The sequence below is a fragment of the Mustela erminea genome, chromosome 9 (assembly GCF_009829155.1).
Source record: "Mustela erminea isolate mMusErm1 chromosome 9, mMusErm1.Pri, whole genome shotgun sequence".
NCBI lineage: Eukaryota > Metazoa > Chordata > Mammalia > Carnivora > Mustelidae > Mustela > Mustela erminea.
Window position 1 is genome coordinate 17,640,319 of NC_045622.1, and position 24,758 is coordinate 17,665,076.

The following is a 24,758-nucleotide window of genomic DNA, read 5'->3' on the forward strand; positions in this document are numbered from 1 at the left end:
AGAATAAATCTTTATTGTTTTAAACCAACCTCTTTGTGAAAATCTGGTACAGCATCCCTAGGAAACTAATCCAAGGTGTAAGACCTTTACAGTAAAAAGGGCAAAATATTGTTGGCAGAACATAAAAACCTAAAGAAATGCAGATACATACCAGGGTTCATAGATAGAAAGATATCAATATCATTATGGTTTCAATTCTACCCACATAGAGCTATATATTCAAAGCACTCTGACAGTCAAAATCTCAGCAAGCTTTCTTTCACTTTTTGATTTGGTTGTTTTTGCAGAAATTGACAATTTTAAAATTTATACAGAAACACAAAGGTTCTAGGCTTTTCAAAGTAGTTTTACAGGACTGGAGTTTTCATACTACTTTATTTCAACATTCACTATAGAGGTATAAGAATAAAGACAGTGTGGTATTGGAGGATAGGATTGACATACAGATGAATGGGAAAGAACAGAGTCTAAAAACAGACCCCCAATGACACGGTCAACTGAATTTTTTGACAAAAGTGCCAAGGCAATTAATTAAATGGGGGAAAAGTCATTTCAACAAATGGTGCTAACTGTACAGAAAACAAGCTAACTGTATAGAAAACAATAAACATTCACCCTCATTTCACACCTTATACAAAAGTTAGCTTGAAGTAAATGACAAACCTTAAAGTGAAAGCTAAAACTATAAATCTTCTAGAAGAAAACATAAGAGAAAATCTTTGAAACTTTAGGGGTAGGCAAAGATAAAGATCAGGCACAAAAACACAAAGAATTATAAGGGAACCAACTGCTAAGTTGGACTTGATCAAAATATAAAACCTCTGCTCCTTGAAAGACACAGTGGAGAAAATGAAAATACACACCACGAATTGAGAGAGAATATTTGCAAAACAGGTCCTATAACAGAATGGTATCTAGCATCTATAAAGACATCTTATAACCCAATAATAATGATAACTAATAACAAAGATAAAATTTATACACTTCACAAAAGGAGATACACAAAAGGCCAATAAGCACATGAAAAGATGCTCAAAGTTATTAGTCATTAGGGAAATGCAAATTAAAATCACGAGATGCTACTACACACCCATTAGAATGGTTACATTTAAAAGACATTCATAACAAGTTTTGAGAAGAGTACATAAAAATGGAATTCACATATGTTCTTGGTGGGGATACAAAATGGCAAACCACTGAGGACAACAGAAGTCTCTTATAAAGTTAAATACACATCTACCACGTGACCCAACAATTCTAATCCTAGGGTTTATTGAAGAGAAATAATAACATATGTCCTCACAAAAACATGCAAGCTAGTGTTCATAGAAGGTTCATTTATCATAGGCAAAAACTGGAAGCAACCCAAATGTCCATCAACTCCTAAATGGATAAACAAATTGTTACATACCCACAACACAATGAAGTATTACTCACTGATAAGAAGAAACAAATCACTTGCACATGTAACAGTATGGGTGAGTCTCAGAATCTTCATACTGAATGAAAGAAACCTGACACAAAAGAGTATATACCATACTGGGACGCCTGGGTGGCTCAGTTGGTTAAGCAGCTGCCTTCGGCTCAGGTCATGATCCCAGTGTGCTGGGATCGAGTCCCACATCGGGCTCCTTGCTCGGCAGGGAGCCTGCTTCTCCCTCTGCCTCTGCCTGCCATTCTGTCTGCCTGTGCTCGCTCTCTCCCCCTCTCTCTCTCTGATAAGTAAATAAAATCTTTAAAAAAAAAAAAAGAGTATATACCATACTGATTCCATTTCTACAAAATTCTAGAAAAGGAAACCAATGTACAGAGATAAAAAGCAGATCAGAGCTTGGCTAGGGCCAGGGTAAAAGGAAGACAGACAGCAAAGGGACCCAAGGAAACTTTTGGAAGCAATTAAGATGTTTTGTATGTCAATGGTCATGGCTGTGTTATAGATGCTAGTCTGTCAAAATGCGTCAATTGTATATTTTATTTTATTTCAATTGTATGTTTTAAATGGATGTAGTGTGTTGCATGTAAATTATATCTCAATATATTTGCTAAACATATTGAGAAGAATGACAGCAGATGGACAGGGGGAAGATGGGCCATGCAGAGAGAAGCGTAGGAACAAAGACACAGACGAGTAAATGCCTACATGCTTTGTTGTGGAAAATACTTTACAAATTTCCTCCAGGCAGCAACCCTGTCTTATATTATATCTGTGGTCCTCTCAGTGTCCAGAAATAAGGAGGGCAATGATGTTCCTGAGTTGCATAGAGTTCCTCAGTATATAGCCCAAACAGGCAGCTGTTTAGAGAGTGTTAGGTCTACTACCAGATGACCAAGTACAAATCCCAATCATGTACCCCTCCGAGACCCCTCAAAGTCATTTAACCTCTCAAAGCCTAAACTGCAAAACAAAAATAACAATATCCCCACAATACAGTTATCGGAAAGGTTCAGAGAACACCTATGAGAGAACCTAATAATATCTCAGTACACATGACATATCCATGACAAATAGTGGGGCTTCCAAACATATTTGTGGATGGACATGCCAACTGTTACTTGGTTGTTCATATGCTCAAATCTTTTATTATCTGTATAAGTATTATCCACATCCAATGATTTTCCTAATCAGAGACATGCTCCTATGTTACTTCACTTACTCCAGAAATTAGAGCTGATTTTAATATTAGGTTGGGAAGGATACAATTACCAAAGTAAACGTGTTCCACTTAAAAAAAAAAAAAAAATCACATAAAGCGTTCCAAAATAGCAGTGACTTGGGGATACTGCATTGTTTCTGGATTTTCTATGCCACTGCTTTCGAGGAGTGCAGTCAATGGAGAGCCAACTATTGTCCAAACAAAAACCAAACACACAAAAGATAAACAAGTGGTGGGTAAATGTGGTCCCGGTCTGAAGGTTTCCAGGAGAAACTAGAATAAAAGATACAGCAAGGGCACCCGACTATGGAAAATCAAGGCAGAAGGAGGCTCCTTGATTCAGTCGCTCAGAAAAGGAAAATTGCTAGAAGATGGTCTTTAAGAAGTAACCAGACACATTTAGTACAAGAACACAGGCATCCCTCTCCCCAGAAAGAAAACTGACAATCTAATTGCACTTTCATAGACTGATCGATTGCTACGAATGTTTGCCCAAAATGGCAAGTTACAGGGGAGAGCAGTTATATTTGTTGAGGAGTTCTGGGATGGAAGACCTCAGATGAGCCTTGTTATTTCTCTGTGTTCTGTGGTACACGGGTGAGGGACTCTTCATGACACAGAGGAAGAGGGGCTTATTTTTAATACATTTTTGGTGGTAAACAAATTTCTTTTGATTTAGGGGTCAGCAAGCTACAGTTCTTGAGCCACATCCGTCCTGCTACCTGTTGTCCTGAAATCTGCTGGCTCCCACTTTTTGCTCTTGGCAATGGCTGTGTTCTCACCACAATGGCAGAGGGGAGTGGTTGCCACAGAGGCCATTTGATGTACAGAGCCTAGAATATGTACACTCTGGCCCTTTACAGATCAAGTTTGATGGCCTCCTACCCAGATACTGGAATATCTGCATTGATGCTGTCTCAGGTACCAGGGAGCTATTCTAAAAAAACTCTCAAAAGTTGTTTCTTCTCATGGTTTAGTGGGATCCTACTTAGAACTGAATTCTCCCAATTTTTCCTGAAATCATTTTGCTAAGATTAAGAGAAAGGTTTTCCAAATATAGCAACCCATATCATAAGTTTATGGAAGAAACTATGCAATGAACGTAGAAAGAGAAGTACAGTTTCAGGGCGCCACTTAAATAAAACTGACTATGAGGCAATCTGTGTTTCTCTGTTCTTGTCTCATTGAGGGGCAGGATTCTTCTTTGGACTTTGGCTGTGGCCAAATTCTGCGGCCCTAGAGCCACCCATGCCAGCAAACCCTGGAACACTGAGAAGACAGGAAACTTTCTATTACTAAGACTGGTTTTCAGTTTTGGTTGTTAATATATCCCTGTTAATCACCTGACCTTTAAAATCTAGAATTCTATTTGCTTCAACTTGTTCCTCTTCTATACCTTATTGCTCTGTACTAGAACCTTAGTGTCCTGTCACCAAACCCTTCCTGCTTATTTGAACTTCTGGTTCCGTTCCTTCCAGATAATGCAGGTCTCATGTTATCCATGTTCCAGAGTGACCGTGGGTATTTAGTCCTCTCTGGGTTCCAGTTCAACCATGTACAAAAGGGGAATGCTGTGTTTTCAGGTACTCTGTACAGATCTACTGAAGAGAAATAACAAGGCCACCACTGGAAATACAAACACTGTTCTAATTTGCAAGCTAACAGATTCTCTTAATATTGATATTACTACAGGGAATTTAAATGATGGCTGCAATCAAACTATTTCTGTATCGGTTGAAAACAGCCAATCTAGAAATTATCACAAACTTTAAAACTTAAATTTTTTTCCTCTAAAATAGTAATGAGAAGGAAGAGTATGACTTCATGTTCATTCTTAGAAAAAACAAAAAATAGCAAAGCAAGAAAAGAATGCTACATATTTACCTGACACATGAAAAGACCACCTGGATATTTCTAGCGACTCACAAATAACTTAAAAGAAAAGTTTAATACAAAACCTAAAGCTCGGAGTTAATCATGGTACTTGTTAATCTTTCAATAATAAAACACAGTTGTGATCCTCGAAGTGACTGTTTCTTTCTTCCGTCTCTACCTGAGGTTTGTGTGTCTAGCTTACCCTTCAGTGCTCGGTTCTTGGCATTGTTTCATGGTTAGTAGGGACAATACTCTTTAGAAGCACAGAAAACAATGGTATTTCCATCAGTGAACAAACAACACTTTAGCCTGTTTTAATAAAAATGGCCACCGGTGAAATTAACAAAATGGTGTAGGTATAGGTATGTACTTGAGAGAAGGCCCTCAATTAAAAAAAAAAAAAACCTTTTTAATTAACATATAATGTATTATTTGTTTCAGGAGTACAGGTCTGTGATTCATCAGTCTTAACACAATTCATAGCACTCCCCATAGCACATACCCTCCCCAACGGGTGATCCCAGCCACCCCAGCCCTTGCACTGCCCTCCTGCCCAGCAACCCTCAGTATTTTTTCTCTCCTTTTCCCCCACAACCTCCCCCACCCTGCCTCTGAAATTCCTCATGTCAGAGAGATCATATGATACTTGTCTTTCTCTGACTGACTTATTTTGCTCAGCATGATACCCTCTAGTTCTATCCCACATCATTGCAAATGCGATTTAGGGGTTTTTTATGGCTGCATAGTATTCTATTGTACACACACACACACACACACACACACACACACACACACCCCACATTTTCTTTATCCATTCATATGTTGATGGACATCTAGGCTCTTTCCATAGTTTGGCTATTGTGGACATTGCTGCTATAAACACTGGGGAGCAGGTGCCCCTCCGGATCACTACATTTGTATCTTCTTTTTTTTTTTTTAAGATTTTTATTTATTTGACACAGAGAGAGAGAGAGAGAGAGAGAGAGAAAGAGAGAGATCACAAGTAGGCAGAGAAGCAGGCAGAGAGAGAGAGAGAGAGAGGAGGAAGCAGGCTCCCTGCTGAGCAGAGAGTCCGATGTGGGGCTCAATCCCAGGACCCTGAGATCATGACCTGAGCTGAAGGCAGAGGCTTAACCCACTGAGCCACCCAGGTGCCCCTACATTTGTATCTTTAGGGTAAATACCCAGTAGTTCAATTGCTGTGTAGGGTAATTTGTAGGGTAACTCTATTTTCACCTTTCTGAGGAAACTCCATCCTGTTTTCCAGAGTGGCTGCACCAGCTGGCATTCCCACCAACAGTGCAGCAGGGTTCCCTTTGAGAGAAGGCTCTCAGGATGGGAATATAATACTTATCTTTGTTTTTATAATTCTACAGTAAGCTTAATTTCTTTTGCACATGACTGATTATGGGAAAGTTTATAATTTTCCACTTTCCAGACACGAGACTTCACTTTCCATCCCTAAAACACACACTAACTTGTGACCTAATAATCGATACTGTAAAGAGAGCAACACACCCTGCTCCCTGACCCTGAGGTTAGTATTTCTTCCACCACAACCTCCCAGCACCCAGCTTATAGCAATGAGCAGAGCATGTGCTTTTGGACATTCCATGTAGCAAGCTGGATGTCTCCGCAATACTCTACGCCTCTATTTGAGAGCCCCACTCAGAACTATACACTGACTCATTTCACTTACTATTTCCCTCGATCTTGGTTAACTGCTTCCCCAGGCCTATGCTTCAGAGACACAGGCCCTAAGTGGCACAGGGGGGCAATGGAAGGGAAAGAAAGCGCCAGAAGACAAAAGGAGGCAACTGCCAACCATGAATACTAAGATGACCAAGAACAAAGAGCAAAGAAAGACTTTAAGAGGGCGTAGAATTCAACATGGGCCCTTTCCTAAGATGACCCTTAGCCATCAAGTGGGTTAGGGGCAGAAAACTGTTTGGAAACCCTAAGAAGCATGTTGTGATACCTGGATAGATAGCTTTTATTCTGATAAGCATTTACTTTCTTAGAGGACTTTGTTCCTTGATAAAGTGGGATAGGTGAGGAACTGCTAACGTCATTGAAAAGGGGCTCATTTACTACTTTGATGTGGCTGTTGTACATTTTGTTCTCTCTTGCTGTTACATGTGGGGTCTACATCAGAGAGGGCCAGCTGTGTGACATGTGCCCCATGTATAAGCACAGTCAGGTGCTTAACGAGTGTCTGGTGATGACAATGAACACGAGCTTAATAACAGGATCTTCTCTAAAGGCTAATTAATGGGGCTCCAAGTTCATATTTTTTCATCCTCTCTTTGCACTCATTTTTTAGTGGGTGTAGAGAGACTACAAATTGAACATTCCTTGAAAGAAGAAAAGCAGAATGTTCTATTTAGAAGTAGGTAGATAGCTTTGTTAGAATCTCTGCTGATGGTTCAGAAACGGGATTTCCAAGATTTTATTCCTATGACTCATGCTATGATGTGGACATAATCTGTCTTAGCCAACCTCCATGTCCAAGATTTTCATAACCACATTTGCCATTTGCAACATATTAAGAAGATCTGCAAAGTTAAGAGATCCTTGATTCAATCAGAAATAATACTTAGTACTTTTGCAATAATCCACCTATGAGCCAGAAAACCAAGGGGGTGTTGACAACTGCTGTGATCCTATGATTCTGCCGTACCACAAAGGAAGCTGTTTAAGTTTCTACTCAAACTCGGCATTCCACAGAAACCCTTCTCTCTCTACTAACGGATGACAACTCTATAGTCTTAGGCTCCCCTCTGGGATACCCTTGTTTCTCATTACCACTGAGTCACACAAAAACGGGAAAACCAACCTCGGCTAAACAGCATTCCCCATACTGATTCCTTTCTTCCCCCCGTCTACTGAGCCATTGTTTTTCCAGATTTAGAAGGTGTAAGTTATCTTTGATTTGCCCCTCTGCTCCCCTTCCCAAGTCCATTTTTAAAAAAGTGACATGTGTCTTTTATCTCTTCCTTCCCCTCCATTTTTCACTGCTGTCTTCGACTAAGCCCTTCGCCTCCTCACCTCCTGGATAACGCCAGCATTTTCCCTACTGGCCTCCCTCTCTCCAGTTTCTTCCCCCTCCAGTCCATCTGGAGTTCCATTAACAGAATACATACTCTGCTTTAAAAAAGAGAAAGAAAGAAAGAAAAGATTTATTTACTTCAAAGAGAGAGAGTGAGAGAGAGAGAGAGCACGAGTGGAGGAAGGGCCAAGCAGAGAGCCCTATGTGCGGCTCAATCCTGGGACTCTGGGATCATGACTGGAGCCAAAGGCAGATGCTTAACCAACTCAACCACTCAGTGCTGGTTCAGGTGCCTGAATATTCTGCTTTAAACTTTGCTTTTATTTTATCATTCCCTAACCCAACGTTTTCACTGACAACTTACGCCATTTCATATCCATAAGACCATGCATGTGAGAAAACCACACAGGCAGTATAACATTAGAGAATTATTGTCATTAACCATAATGACTCTTGCTGGCAGTTAGAATATGACATACTGTAAGCCATTTTCCTGGAAGCATAACCTGATTTGTAACTGCTGGCCAACATGCTACCTTGGGCTCTAGCTGGGTCAGACTCAACACTGTCAACGAGCACACCCTGCTCTTCCCGTACCAAGCATTCCCTCCCGAGAGAAACATGGAGGCTGCATGAAAGTACAGGTGAGAGCTTTGCATACTGTGAGATGATCAGACATACATGGTTTGCCCAAAAGCTCTGTTCTTGACCCTGTCTCATTTATTTTATTAAATTCTTGGATAAAAATAGATTATATTCTTATCAAATCTTCAGACATTAAAAGGGAGGGGAAATAAAAGCTATGCCAGACAACAAGATCAAAGTTCAAAGAGAACTCCCACAAGAGGTCAAAATGAAGAGCACCAAATATGACAGAAATAAATACTTTTTGAATGCTAGGTTTAAAACTCCAACTGAAATGGGTGGGGGAGACCTCCTAGTAGAATTATTTTAAAATATTTCCAGGGGAGGAGATCAGGATGAGGGTGAGGACTAGGGTGCAGGGGTATGGATTATTTATAAGGGAAACACACACCAAGCCAACATGCTGAATTGTGAAGGATCTAGAAATCAGATATAGTATTAGATTTATTCATGTTTCTTTTAGGATTATCCCAAAACAAAACAAAGTGACCCCAAAAGCCAGGGAGCAGAATGATTTCCTGCAGTAGCAGAGGGAGGAACTAGACCCATTGGTGGAATGAGATGTATTGAGAAGGTAACTTCTTGTGACTCAAACTGTTCCAATGTTGACTGAGTGACAACAACACAGGAATATATTTTGGGGGGGCATTCTTAGAGTGTGGAGAGTGTAGACAACCTGAAGATGGTTGACTTTGAGCCACTAAGTTATGGTATTGCTCTTCCCACACCCATCATACCCTCTGCTCACCTGTCTCTATAGCGCTGATTGTATGTGTTCTCCAATCAGACATCTCTGTCTCACTGAGACTGGGAACTCCTTGAAGGTAGGAATTCTGTTTTTTATCTCTATATTCCTGGATTCTAGCACAGTTCTCAAGGAGCTAAGGTACTCAATATATTGTGCTGAATTATAAATTTCCATCTTGAAAAGTCCTACTGCCCTTCAAAGCCTGCATGTGTTATCACTTTCCACAAGACTATGTCTCTACTCCTATAGCTTTTATATTCTGTGCCATACCATTTGCCACAATGTAATTTTCCTTATCTTTCCTTGTACAGTGTTGTTTAATGAGTGCCATAGCTAACTCCCCAATTAGACCATCCATTCCTGGTGAACAAAAAGTTACCATATAAAATTAAGCAAAGTGCTTATCACTGTGCTCAACACTGAACTGATTAGTGATACTGTGCTTCCGGATAGTCTGCAAAGTACTCTAGAAAATTTTAACATTAAAAAAAAATCTTATTACAAAGAGAAAAATTGTAACTCTGTAGTGAAGAAAAATGGCAGACACTACCTTAATCAAGTGATCAAAAGTAACAATGCCAGTAAGACATACTGACATCATTGACGCCAATATGATGTCATCATCTCTTCTGAGGAATTCTTGTCAAAAATAAGTAGCCACAATCTCATCATCAGAAAATATCACGTTAATCTAAACTGAGGGACAGGGCACTTGGGTGGCTCAGTTGGTTAAGCAACTGCCTTTGGTTCAGGTCGTGATCCTGGAGTCCTGGGATTGAGTCCCACATTGGGCTCCCTGCTCAGCAGGGAGTCTGCTTCTCCTGCTGACCTCTCTCGTCTCATGCTCTCTCTCTCTCTCTCTCTCATTCTCTCTCTCAAATAAATAAATAAAATCTAAAAAAAAAAAAACCCTGAGGGAGAGTCTGCAAAATATTTGACCATTAGTAACCACCAAAAGTGTCTGGGTCATGGAAGACAAGTAAAGACTGAAGAAGTGTCACAAACTGAAAGAAACAGTAAATATGATACTGAATGAATGTAAGATTGGACCTTGGGTTGGACCTTGGCCTTAGAGGTACAAGTTGAAAAATTCTAACAGAGTCTGAAGATTAGTTAGTAGCATTATAATAATGTCAATTTTCCAGTTTTGATCATTATATGATGGTTATAAAAATGTTAAAATTAGGGAAATTCAGATGAACACTGTACAATTATTTTGTAAGTTGTCTATAAGTCTAAAATTCCTTCAAAATAAAAATTTAACTAAACCATCTTTGGGTTTTCATCAACCAATTAACAAGAGAATGGTATCTATGCAAAATTTATACACATTGAAGAGATAATGGTCATTAGTGATAAAGAATTTGAGTGGAGATCTAAACAACTAAAACAGCTACCTTTAACCCAAACAAACAAGGTACACTTGATTCTTGTTATTTGCAGTAGTTGGATCTACAGAGTTGCCCCCAAACACTGAATTAGTGAATACCAAAGAACTGCTCCCTGGGCAAATACAGGGAGAGTTTCCTGCAAGCCTCTGGTCATGTTTTCATCAACTGATCAATACATAACCTTGACTTATGTGTGTTTCTGTTTAAAGACACCTTATTTAGTATATATTGTTGATACATGAACACTGAACCAACAGCCAACAGCTATAATTCCTGCCTAAATGAAGCTTATCTAACACATGCATTTTCTCCATAAGGCACAGGACAGTTTTTTGTGCTTAGGAACTAGCCAGCACTTCGGCATTACACTTGGGGGACATTTTAAATGGTGAGATCATCAACAAAAAAAGTGCAAAACTGCAAAAAATGTGACACTAAACAGACCTCGAAAAGGACACAAGATAAGAGCTGAAATGAGAAGGCAGAACGTCACCTTGTTTGACCTCAGCTGGGAACGTATGAATCGGGTGACATAAATTTTCGATGCTCTGTGCATGTCTACAAATGACCACAAAAGCATTGCCAGTATTCATTTGGGTGTATAAATATAAATACGTTTTAATGAGTTGGCAAATTTGAAAATATGGAATTCATAAATGAGTATTGATTGCACCCTTGAACATGTCCCGTGATTGTGAACTTAGGGTACCTTTGCCCTAAGTGAATAAGGGAATAAGTACATTACTTGCATTTTTGAAATGGCAAATTGAATTCTTGGAAAAAATGTGAAAGCGGCTGAGGATTTGCTACATATCAGAGCCTGGCGGCAAGAATGGGGCTTCTTCGTTAAGACTGTCCTAGTCTGGGGCGCGTGGGTGGCTCAGTGGGTTAAGCCTCTGCCTTTGGCTCAGGTCATGATCTCAGGGTCCTGGGATCGAGCCCCACATCTGGCTCTCTGCTCAGTGGGGAGCCTGCTTCCCCCTCTCTCTGCCTGCTGCTCTGCCTACTTCTGATCTCTGTCAAATAAATAAGATCTTAAAAAAAAAAAAAAAAAAAAAAAAGACTGTCCCGGTCTTCGTATCCCAGTTTTCTTCAAGATGGAGACAGTTCATGGACATTTGTCTCTGAACTTTCATTCCATCTGGAGGTGTTTCACTTCTATAATTCAGTTCTGTCTCAGTTACAGTCTTTCCTTCCTTGCTGTATGAAGGCCGTTCCAGCACCCTGACCTCATCAAATCCAATGATATTAATCACCTTTCATTTCCAGTATAGTCAACAACACCCATGGCCACCCCCGGAGCTCACCTTCGGGAATGGCTCCAACCTCAGGAAATCTCTTCCCTTGTATTATTGGACACATTTGATTTCCGTGTGTGATGAAGAGACTTCAAAATCCCTTTGAACCCCCCCAGCTTATCACTCTCTTCTAGCTGTACTTCCGCTTGAGTTCCATTTTGTCAGTAACTTTGGTCAAGTCTTTTCAATGATGCTTTCACTAGAACCCGAGGATCTATTATCTTCTGACCTTTTACAGCTTTTCCTTTTCCAAACTATGCTCCTGAGTGATCGCCATTTTCCCCCCTGCTTCTATCCCTGGCCTGCCAGATATTACTGGGAAAACGCACAAGACCATACTGCTTAAGTCCAAAATAAATTAATTTACTTAATTAACCTTCAGCAAGTATTTGTCCTCCTTATTCTGATTCATCTACTGTTGAATCCCAATTGCACAGACAGGACATGCCAAGCATTCCCTCCTTTCTACACATATTGCCAAGCCTCTATTCAGATTGATACGGAGATCACCTAAGTCTATGGTAATAAATTCTTAACTAGTCTCCCTACATCCCGTCCTGTCCACTTTACATGCTAATTAATCATCTTAAAGTAGACAGTTAATCAACCTACCTGCTCCCCATCGCTACCTGGCAAAACTCCAAACACCTTTACATGGCATTCAAATCCCTCTACGAACTGATTTCTGATTACCTGTAAAGTTTTTCCTTCTTTCTAATTTGTCTAAGCCCAAATGGACTATTTCCATTCCCAAATAAGTCCTACTTCTTGCTAATTTCTTCACATTTCTCCCTTTATCAGGAATATTTCATCCCAAGTCTCTGTCCCTCAAAATCTGGCCCATTCTTCAAGCTCCAGCTCAAAATACATCTCTTTCATTGAAGCCTCCTCCAATTCTGTAGTTGGAAATATCCTCTTTTTCTAACTCGCTGTAGCCCTTTGGAAATATATTTAATGAATTTGTATTTGTGAAGTAATCCTTTTGTAATTATTTTACTCCTTTCACTATATTTCAAGATCTTTGAGGGCAGAAATATCTTATCTATCTTGCCTTTACCACAGCACCTAACATAAGTGCAACATAAGTGCTCAGTAAAGTACTATTTATCAGCTGAATGAATGGATATGAGGAATGAATATATATATATATATAAAATCCATGTACAACAGAGAAAATTGAGCAAGTACAATACATTGTTAATGGCCAGTATTATTGATGTTATTGACCAATTATTGATATTAATCATTGATAAATTAAAACTTGATATAGACATCAAGGAAAAGAGAAAAAAGACACAGAGGAAAAGAGAAAAGAACCATAAATTTACAATTATTTGATAAAATGAAATGAAATTGATTAGGAAAACCAGTAAGTTGACTATTATATCATTAACTCTCTGGTCAGGGTTGTACTGACAGGGTTGCACTGTCTTTCAGACAGAGAGATGTATTTATTTCCTTCCTGGGATTCAAAAATAAAAGGTAATATATGAACAAAATGTATTCAATGAACTTATATATTGAACAAACACTGTTAGATGCCATTGATACTGTGATACTACCTCACTTAATTAGAACTTAATTAGAAGGACTTCTTAATTTTGAAAAGTGAAAGAAGGAACTCAGTACTCATTGTTTATTCCATTTGCACAACAAATACTAATGAAACGAATCACCATCATGACTATCACTACCACCACCATTGTAAAACATATTCCTCAGTTTAAAAAAACTTCAGAAACTATAGTAAAAATGTGGCTCAGTAGGAAGCTATGACAACTGGGGAAGCTTAGTCACATCAAAGCAAAGCCATTCATCATCTTCATGACCATGATGGTTTTATCTACACTCAATAAACAATGCATAAAAGGGCAGATCTCGTCAAGGGAGACTTCCTCCCCAGTAAGTTTCATCCCATTGCAGAGAAACTGCACGTGAGTAATACAGTTTCTTATCAAATCTGTTCTGATAAGCATTAAAATATTTCTCTTCGGGTCTTCTACTGTGTATCCACAGTTTACCGAACACTTGAGTTTCTGGGAACTCCCAATATCCTAAGAAAACTTTTCAAAAGCCAAGTTTTAATGGTGTCCTATTTTCACTTGGCTGTTAAATCTATTTCAGAGCCAATCTTGTGCCCTGAAACAACAGCGGAATGAAAGGGAAAAAGACCGTAGATGCTTCTGAATACAATATGGAACTTAAACATGGGGTGCAAATGTTTAGCTGAGTTTCACATTTCCTAAATCACAGGCCTGTCAAAATTGTTTACTGAAAGAAAATCTGGTTCAAGTGAGCCAACACTTATTAAGCAACTATTATGTGTCAGCTTGGGAATAAAAGATGATTGAAATGATGTCCTTCCCATCAAAGAATTCACCAAAGCTCTCAGTAAAACAGACATGTATAACACTCATCTAATGATATGCTGGCTGTTTGAAGAAAGTGTTACAGGAGCACAAAAGGAAGAGCTGCCTGAGGGAGGTGAGAGGCAAACAGAATGGGAGAAGGTGACCTTTGAGCTCGGCTTTAGAGGACACAAACAGTCAAAACAAACATACCCTCAACCGTGAACCCAGCCCTCAGCGGGGATCTGAGTTTTCGGGTGATTTCAAAGCATGAACTATGAGAGTAATTAAGATGAAAGATAAATCATGGTCGAGTGTGAAGAACCACCAAACTGAGATAAGTAAGTAAAAGGCACTAAAGAAAGCGATACTCTCCCTTACCCTTAAGACTGCGGAATGAGGCATATATGGGGTGTTTCATATTGAATTTATTGTGGGAAGTGACTTGAGAGAGGTCTTCACCTGACACAGTGAGGGTTGGGAGTGACTTACTGGAACTTGTAGCATATAGTCCAAGAGAGCCCACAGAAAAATTATCATCTTTTAAGAAATGGTTTCAATTAAGGGTAAACAACATGATCAATTGTGCACTAAGTTACAGGATGTCAGAAAGTAATGCTCCTCAGTGCTGAACTAGAATGGACTTTCAGATGATAAATCAGGACTGGGGAAGCAGAAAGCACCATAGAAGGGACTGATCATCAAGTCCCCAGACAGAATTCCTCACTATGACCATTTTTATCTGAAAGGATCAGCATCCAGACACCTCCTCTGAACAATAAATGGCCTGAAGCTTACCCAACTGGCTTAGGAACACAATTCATGGGTAATACTAGGTTTTGACATCTGCCTTCTTATTTGGTATCTCTTAACCACATTAGTTGAACCTGTGTATGCCAGAGAAAGTTGAGCAAGTAATCAGTTGAGAAACTCTAAGTCCTCTGGAAGTAAGATCTCTTGACTGTCCCTATATTTATTTTTAAGGAGACCCAAAGTCATGTATGGGGGAGATTTGATTAAAAAAAAAAAAATCAATGAGGCAAAGTAGGAGGTTTGGCGGGGTAGGGAAGGAAAAAATGAAACAAGATGGGATCGGGAGGGAGAAAAACCATAAGAGACTCTTAATCTCACAAAGCAAACTTAGGGTTGCTGGGGGGAGGGGGATATGGAGAGGGCAGCTGGGTTATAGACACTGGGGAGGGTATGTGCTATGGTGAGTGCTGTGAAGTGTGTAAGCCTGACAATTCACAGACCTGCACCCCTGGGGCAAATAATACATTATATATTAAAAAAAAAATCAACAACAACAAAGCCACTTATTTTTAGTCCCAGATAGATAATTCGAAGTATCATCTGATGTAGAAAACATAAAATATTTGTATAACACAGAGGGGGAAAAAAGACTCCTTAAAACACTGTCTTTGCCAACACGATCCCGAGGAAACAATTTTTTTATTAAAAAATTGAGATTCCTCCCAATGCTTCATTTGCCTCGATAAATGTAGCCCAAGGCACAAAAACACATTCTTAATAAAGTTGAAATGCAGGGTGATTATGCTTTATTTATCATGCTTGTATTTTTCCAGCAATTTTTATTTTTCTATCATTCCCAACATTTTAATTTCCCATGTGCCTAGGATAGAATGTAAAATTAAAACAACAATTAAACCAAATCTCCATTGAAGAGCTTTCTTGATAAGTACGGCAAAGGTTTACTGATTTAACAGGACAACATGTTTATAATTTGCCGGTGGCAGAAAAATAATTCACCTACTGGGGAATTCTGACATCTCAAATCTACATATTGAGATGCTGGAAGGGAACTAGAGGGGATGTCTATGATTTTAATTTACTTATCCTATTTAGAAAAAAAAGTCACTTGAGTCATTCTGGCTCACTTTCCTTCGCATTAGTCATACTGCATTTCCTTAAGCCTGTGAATGTGTTTCTATGTAAATAAACTATGTAGTTCACTTGGGGATAAAAGTCACAGTATTTAGAGATTATAAAGACCTATTAGATCATCCGGTCTGGCCCACAAGAGATAGTCCCCAGATAGGGAACGTAACTGTTGATCTTTGCCAAGAGGCCAAGAAGAAACAGTTGGCAAAAGTATTTTCCACGCTTTTTAAAAATTTTAACTTATCGAATAGTGCTTTGGTCACTTCCCAAGTGGACGAGTAAAATTATCATTAAACAGTTTCACTTATCAGGGAGACACAAAGCTTAACTTATCTGAGTTGACCATGTTCCAGCTGCCTCCACTTGTTGAAGAAATGATCTTGTTTGTAAAATAAGAACAGTAAGGCATCTGCTCTTTGAACTAGCCAGGCAGTTTCCTTTCAGTAAAGAAAGTCAAAAGGCAAGTTCTTCTTAACTTTTTCCTAATCTATTTTCACCAGTTTCAGAGCAAGTAGAAATAAAAACCCTGATCTTCTCAAAGTGGAAAATAAATACAACACACTAGGATATTAACAACGGACTACTTTACAGATCAAAGTGTTTTCCGCTCCCAGTTCCTACATTTCCTGAAGCTGGGAGTAATTTCGAAATTTAAAGTATGGAGAGCTTTGGCGTTAGAGCAAAAGTCAAGGAGCAAATCAGTAATAGGAACCCCAAAGAAAATAGTGAAGATACATGTTCTGGTAACCATTCCCTTTGTCCTGAAGTTCTTAAATCCTTATTTCAGACACATACTCTAGGTTCCCTCCACCCAGATTATATTCAGAAAATTGTCAATGTTACTCTTTAGTCTCAACCTCATTGCTATGGAGAAAGCCATATAAATAAATAAATAAATAAAAATAGCACAAGTAGGAAAACTAAGGTATAGTAGAGGGTAAGTAGGTAATGCAAAAGGAAAATAAGATCTAAACATTTTAAGTAGAATTATTTCTCATCTACTAAACATGAACCAACCTAACCCATGATGTCAGTCTATTTTTATGGAGTTAGAATTTCCAGAGTGGGTTTGATATTCGTGTCATGGAGGATTAGATTATATTATAAATGCTGTTTTAAAAAATAGCGTGGTCCTTGACTTCTTGAAGTCCACATCCTAAGTCAAGCACTTACATTCCATTTAAGCCTATAACAAATTTGAGGATTTCAGAGGAACTCAGTGAGACTTTCCATGTGCACTGAGCACGTACTGTGAGCTGAGCCCTTTGCAGGTGCTGTAAAGAATTATAAAGGAGGTATTAGATATGGTCCCTGCCCTTCTAGAGCTTACAGTATTATGGAAAAGGTAACTATCTACTCCCCCATCCCTCATCTCCCACACAGGATGGAAAATGAGTGACTAATTTCTGTTATCTTGCTTCTGTTAACTTGAACTAGAAAATTAAGAGTCCAGACAAGAAAGTAACACACTCAGATGGGGAAACAGAGGGAAGTTCAGTGAAAGGATTATTTGTGAAGATTGGGCAGAGTTAAGAAAGGCAGTAAGATGCAAAAATGTCCAAGTACTAACAGCAGGGAAAAGCCATCACCAAGGTGAGGTGTGAGGGAATGGCGGGGGGGGGGGGGGGGGTGGTTATCAGAAGCTAGAGGGAGACCTAGGGCCGTCAGAGTGGCCACAACCTTCAGCAGGGAACAAAGCCAGGTCAACCCCATGGCCTGCAGGAAGTTGGTCAGGGGGATGAGGTACCAGACCTCTACCTCCACTTTCCCTGGGGTGTCCTACTGATGCCTCCTCTTGGCTAAACACAGTTAGAAACCAGAGGGCCAAAGGGACTGTTGAGACAGTCCCTGATTAACAATCTCTGAGAACGCAGACCAGGATGAACAAAGGTACGGGGAAGATCCGGCAAGGCCGAGAGCAACCGGCAAGGCGGAGAGCAACCAACAGAGCGGGCCAAATTTAGAACCACACAAGTTCAAAGGATAATGTATGTGCTATATTCAGAAGGAAATGTTTTGGTAGATGGGTGAAGGGTAGGGTTTAACTGGCAACAGAGTATTTTGGCACTTTCTCATTAGATGAGATCACAGTCAATATTAACTTGAGTTTCCAACTTAAGCCATAGGACATAAACTAGTTAAACTGTAGTTAACCAGTATTCTGCCAAGCTGAGGCCTATAACTGGCATTTCCACACGTCACCTAAGTATACGACATTAATTTAGCTTGACGGTGCTGATCTTGAAGTGCAAGGTAATTTCAAAGCATGAGCTAGGGGAATAACTGAGATTAAAGATAAATCAGAGGCAGAATGTGTGCTGAGACACGAAATGATTTATAAATCTGAAAGAAATATTACATTGTATTTCGAACAATCTTAGCTTTAAGCAAAATATTTTTTTTTTAAACTGGTCATTCATGTCTATTATACATGACCATTTTGAGAAAAATGCTATTGATTAACCAGAAAACTCTGTTTCTTGGTCATGAAAGGTAATAAAAAGTTTACTCTCCCTCCCACCCCCAATGGAAGTTTACTTCCTATAAACTCATTTTGTACCTTTCTGTTCTGTCTTCGGGGATCTATTCTCCTTGAATTATGCTTGATTTAATATGTGTTTTGCATATTGGTTCCAATATTTAACAGCTCTTCATTACTCAATAATAAAAAGCTACAAATAGATTAAGACTTTTAAACCTTTGGAGGATTCAGAGCACACATCATGAGTGCCCCATTTAGGTTCTGAAGTTGCTTATTAGCAGCTGACGAGACGCGGCATAATGCTGTAGTGCTGCCGCCCCACCGTTGATCCTCATCTGCCCCAATCTGGAATGTAAGCTATGATCTGAATTCTATACATTTTATTCAAGTTTAAAAATGGCAACCGCAGAACACTTGGGGCCTTATTCATTAAACAATGAGTCATTCTGGAATTCCTTTCCCTGCTTCCTGGACTTGGTGAACTTTTATACATGAAATTTGGCTGCCCTTGACGCAACTGAATCAACAATTAGGGTACTAGCATCACAATGGACCAGGCTGGCTGGAAAACAGGTCTAAAAATGTCCAGTTCGGCGTGAAAGCTGGAGGCACAGCCCGCTCTTTCCCTCCCCGCCAACCCCCACTAAGGCCGGTGTAGTCACTGGGCAGAAGGGGGCGGTAATCAATACCTTATACCCTCCAAACGTTTCAGAGACTATACATTATGACACAGAATATTTGATCATGATTTTGTGCCCCTAAATTCTATAGATAACCCCTCAAAAGGATTCCTGAACCACAATTTTTTTTTCCCCAGAGTGAAAAGTCTTTAAATCCTCAAGAAATGGAGCATCCTAAATTTAGTTTCCGATGACAATTCAGAAACTATAGAACAAATTTCTTTTTTAAAGTTCTATAGGGTTCTCACCACAAGGAGATACTCTTTTTTTTATTATTATTACATCTACAGGAGACAATAAATGCTAATGAAACTTGTTACTATCACCATTTTAGAATATGTGTATGCCAAACCATTATACTGTATGCCTTTAATTTCTACAGCAGTGTATGCCTCTCAATATATATTGAGTATATATCTAAATAAAACTGGGGAAAGAATGTTCTATAGGAACAGGAAGTGTCCTTGACAAAGACTTTCCTGAGGGGCATTCTCAAGGGAATGGAAAATAAAACCATATAAATAAATTTCCATATGATCTTTATATGGCCATATAAAACTCATAGTCTACTTTTGGGTAATTTTCAAGTGACATCTCAGAAAAATTATAATGCATTTTGTGTCTGTGTGTGTGTGTTTTTGCCTTGGATCCCTTTTATAAGCATATTGGCCCACAATCTATCTGAAGCACACAACAGATAAGGGCAAGCTTGCACAAAGGTAGGATAGGAAAGAAAGAGGCATCTACGTCTTCATAGAGCAATTTGGTCACATTTGAGAAAATACCCCATGAAGTCTTTTACCCTGAATTTTTCCCTTGAAAGGTTAAATCGCACTTCCTCCTACCAGAACTGGAACTATTTACTAAAGCAACAGAAAGAAAATGGAAGAAACAGAATTTCCCATCCAGAGGAGTCTCAAGCCCTATCAAACACGATGTCGGTGACCCTCCCCCTCCTCCGCCCTTCCTTAATGCACCATATAGAGAGGGCTCTCGTGTTGCAAAGGTGTCATATATATTTTCTCTTCACTCCAAGCTTCCTGAATAAAGAGAGATCTATTTGTCTCCATGGTGTTTTCGCCATTAACAGTATCAGAGCTGCAGGAACACAATGGGAGATGTGTTTTCCGTTAACCTCTTGACTCAGAGATGTCCTGATGCTAAACGTTATTGCATTTTGCATTAGCACAGAACAGTGGGAGTTCTGTGACTGATGTAAAAGGGTTGAGAAGGGCCACAGAGGCTCTCGTGTGCTCCATACTGCAGTTGGTGGTGGAGCATGAAGCCCATAATTTTTGTTTAGAAAGAGCACAAACAGGAACTGGGGAAGGAGGTAGGGAATTTCACATATCCCACATACCCCCTTCTGTTCACCACTGAGATAACCTCTACTGGAGAATGATATTCAGTGCTTTAATGTACCCCATTCTTAGACATTAACTAGGCAGAAATTAATTTACTCTTCTTTAGTACCCCAGTGATCTATAAACATGGAAGGACCAAGAGGATTAATAGTTGCTGTTTTCTTAGGCTACTTTTTCCATTGCTTTAAAGCGGCCTTCAGTGTTGGCAGCTCATGTGGTCACTGTACCTGCAAATGCTACCATTGTGTTCGTGTTCCTTTGACAGCATGGAGACAGAACTGGGAATATCCCCTGCCATGTTATAAAACAAAAGGATATGGAGGCTAGGAAGATTGTAGTCACTGGCATCTAAGACTCCTCAATGACAGATCCAGAATTGTAGGATATTCTACAGTACAGGTGTCTCAGAAATGGTCTGGGTCTAGTCCACGGATTTATATATTTAGACACTGACACTCAGAAATCTTAAATGATCTGAGCATGGCAGAGCCAGGTTTGGTACCTATACTCACGTTGCTGGCTGGATTCTCTTTACGTTTGCTATTCAAGGATGTGTGGAATGGATGATCCCTGTAACCAGCAAAGTCTTTAGGACTACGCTCAATGTCACAGTGTCCCTATTTCTAAGATGCAACTTTCACAGGGCTGCATCTTGAGTTCTGTTGGTGAAAGGAACTAAGATATTTTTAAAAGATAAGCTTAGTGACTACAATTAGAGGCGAAATTGCTGTACTTATCTAAAGATGGAAAGCTGTCTCCAAATTTCTTGCCCTCAGCTTAAAAGCCCAGATATCCTGGGGTTCAAAAGCAGGTGATCATGTAGAACTTTGCTACCCAAGAGTATGTTCTATACCAACAACTTCAGCTTCACGTAAGAGTCGGTGAGGAGTGCAGAATTTCAAGCCTTGTCCTGACCTACTGAATTAGAATCTGTGTTCTGACAAGATCTGTGGGGATTTGTATTAATTGAAGTTTGAAAAACATTATTGAAAGGAAGCTTTCCATGGAACTCGGAAATCTATTAGAGAAATGGGAGGTAAAGACCATCAGAGGTCGGTCCTACTCCAAAGAGAAAAACAAATATTTCAGCAGGGTTAGAATATGGAAGGGAAGAGACAGAGGGAAAATAGAACACTGGGGACAAGAATGGTAACGAAGTAAGGTGTTGCAGGTCAAACTTGTACTAAATATTTAGAGAATATATATTTGGTTGAATAAGAAAACCTTAGTTTATTCATTTCTTTCTGGTTCTTCAGAAAGCTCAGAGAAGACACTAAACCAAAGCCAACGTTGGAACAGCTAGGGTTCGTCCTTCTGAGAATAACATTGGAAGTGCATACTTCCAAACAAGAAGGAGATCAATGGTGTTATCCCATAGTAGTTAAAAGTCTCTACTAATACACCAGGTCAAAGTCAAAAAGAATCTGATGCATGCAGACGAAGAAGTACAAACTCACTATTCTAACTGGCCAGATCTCCTTAAATCGTGTCAGTGAAATGTTCCCTGATGGATGAAGACAGTCAAGATGCCAGCAACACATTACGTTCTGAAGTCTACTGGTGTGCTAGAAAACAGCTGGATGAAATCACCACATTCCAAAAAATTAAAATAACATTTGCACCACCCAAATAGATGTTTTAATTTCTTGATGATATTTTAAAGTGTAGCACGAGTACCTCTTTATTTTTTCTTTTTAGCTAAAATTAAGTCTCAGAAGATACTATGGTCATTTGTGTTATACTATGGTGTATTTGTGGTTTCTGGAAGCAAGAATGATTACCAGATGTCAAATGCAGTGAACAGTTCCCCCGAGGAAAGAGAACACATACTCACCAAAGATGAAGATAAGAAATGACTCATGTTGAAGAATACTTTACCCATCCTGTACTGCTATAACTTAGATTAAGACATGTCTAAAGTGGCCTCCAACACAATTTATTTTTCTCGTAGTTCCCAAACTCTGTCCTCCCATGGGCTAGTGGCTGGAAAATGGCAACACTATGACCTCCTAGAGACCACAGCCATTCTAAAAGCAAAGAGAGCATTATGTGAAATCTAGTGGGTACATCCTTATTACCTAGTCAGTAGAAATCCAGTCATATGAAAGTTAGCTTGTTTTCAAAGCATGACCCCAAATACTCCTTGGCTCTGGGGAGCCATGGCTGTGTGAAATCACTCAAGGTCATGCCACTACAAGGAAAGGATCTTATTGTCTTATACAGGAAGATGAATTGATTAAAAAAAAAAAAGCTTTATAAACGTATAAACAGTACTAAGTAGGTCCTTATATGTCAAGTGGCTACAAATGTTTAATATACAAACCCTAAGCCAACACAGATACAGGTTAATACCTGTGTTTCATGTCAAACTCATAATAAACGTATAATGACAATGTCCTCTAGAACAAGGCCAAAGACCTTCCTAAAGGATGAATGAGTAAATGAAGAAATGAAGACCGTACAGGAGTCTTAGTATCACTCCCAGTTCTATAGTAGACTTTCAGGGTGGCCTAAAACAAACCTGAACCTCTAGCTGTGCTTTAACACCAAGCTGGGGCTACTTATCCTTGAACCTCTTAGTAGTCTGACATATACCATAATTCACTATGAAAATATTTGAGCCTGGAATCATAATGGTGACACAGGGATCTCGTCTCTTTTTTAATGGTAGTTGAGAGAGAGAGAGAGAGAGCGAGCATGAGTGAGCTACAACTAAAATGTGCAAAATCATTCTTTTACATATGTTGCATATTAAAATTCCAGAAAGTCATCAAATGGATTAAATAACCTCATTAAGTACCTCTGACTACGTTTTTGCATTTTCTACTGAAAGCATCTAGGCTTGGAGCAACCCCATCCTAGCCAAAAGACTTGGTTGCTAGTGCTGCTTTGTCACTGATATACTCTGGGTTGATCGTGTGAGTTCACTCTAAGGCCAAATGACTGTCATTCTTGACACTAGTTATCAACATGAAATCACTGAGCTTTGTTTCTGATTTAGTCAATCCCCATATTATTACCAGTCCAGTCTCTTGGCATTTTCCCACAGAAGTTGGTTGGAATACACCTCATTAACAGGGATATACATAACATTCAGACTAAGGCCAGCTTAGCCCAAAATCCTAAATGTGAATTCACAAACATGGCTCCTTATCTTGGGAGCTTCCTAGGACGGAGGGTGCATAATTACTTTCAATCTGATGAATTCTAAGGAAGTACAACGTGACTACAAAAATGGCCACCATCTGTCATGTGTTCCTGAGTCCCTGTCCTTTGCCAAAGAACCTACTAGCGCTTCCTACTCTGGCTCTATACTGGGTCATATGACTTCCTTTGACCAATGAGGTATTAGTAAATGTAAAGCCCTCAGAAGCTTGCAAAATACTTAAGCCTTTTGGCTCTTCCTTGTTCTTGCTCCTCTGCCTTCACCATGAGAGCTTGCAAGGAAGAGTTTGTTGCAACACGGGCCGTGTAGGGCATAGAACTGAATTACCTCAGCATCCCAGGGACCCTGTCCTACAGCTGACAGCCAGAAAGAATGAGACCAGCCAAGACCAGAAAAACTGTCTAGTAGAAGTCACTGACCCACAGGCTCATGAGCTAAACATGTTTATTGTTCACGGAGGTTTTGTGTTGTTTATTATGCAGCATTATTGTGATAATGGATAACTGATAAGCTGAATCCCTCAAAATCTCATGTTTTTGGTAAACCTAAATCCAACCCAAAGAAACAGAACATAAAAATACAGGATGGGTACAAGAATTAAACAAAACCTGAATTCTAAAATGCCAGTAGAACCACTGTACCCAATCTTACCTTCCACAGAATTTCCTAGAAAAAAAGGGCTGGAGGAATCATGATCGTTCTCGGCATGTTGCTTTGTGCAAGACCCAAGGAAAGCTAGGAGGTTGTACAGTTATCTCCCTTGATGTAATTCTAAACTATACAACCTACTACCTCAACCTGGGAACATGCAGTCACAATGGCTGGAAAGCTACCATTTCTTAGGCAATGAAATGACAAGTTAGTCTTATAATAGTTCTTCATGCTGTCAGCTACTTGGGCCATTCATAAGAGATAACACATCAGAGGGTCCAACAGTAGAGGAAAATAACACAAGAATCTTGGCTTGAGATTACTGTGCATACAAGAAGGGAGGAAATACTAAGGGTTGTTTTTCTTGATATTATTGGTGCATCAGAATTATGGTAATGTTATATAGTGGTGTTTATTCTGATCAAACTAATGCCCTCTGGCATCTGTTAACAGAATATAAAAGTTGACCAATATTTAAACTCGAACAATTGAAAAAATAATTAGG

General features: G+C 39.4%; 1 protein-coding gene across 1 annotated transcript in view; it reads right to left on the bottom strand.

Moving 5' to 3' along the window:
* Positions 1-20,679, bottom strand: part of BLID (BH3-like motif containing, cell death inducer) — a 28,601-nt gene extending 7,922 nt beyond the window's left edge. The window contains 1 exon segment of the mRNA XM_032358074.1: positions 20,664-20,679. Within this exon segment, the coding sequence (XP_032213965.1) occupies positions 20,664-20,679 (16 nt within the window).
* Between the last annotated feature and the right edge of the window lie 4,079 nt (positions 20,680-24,758).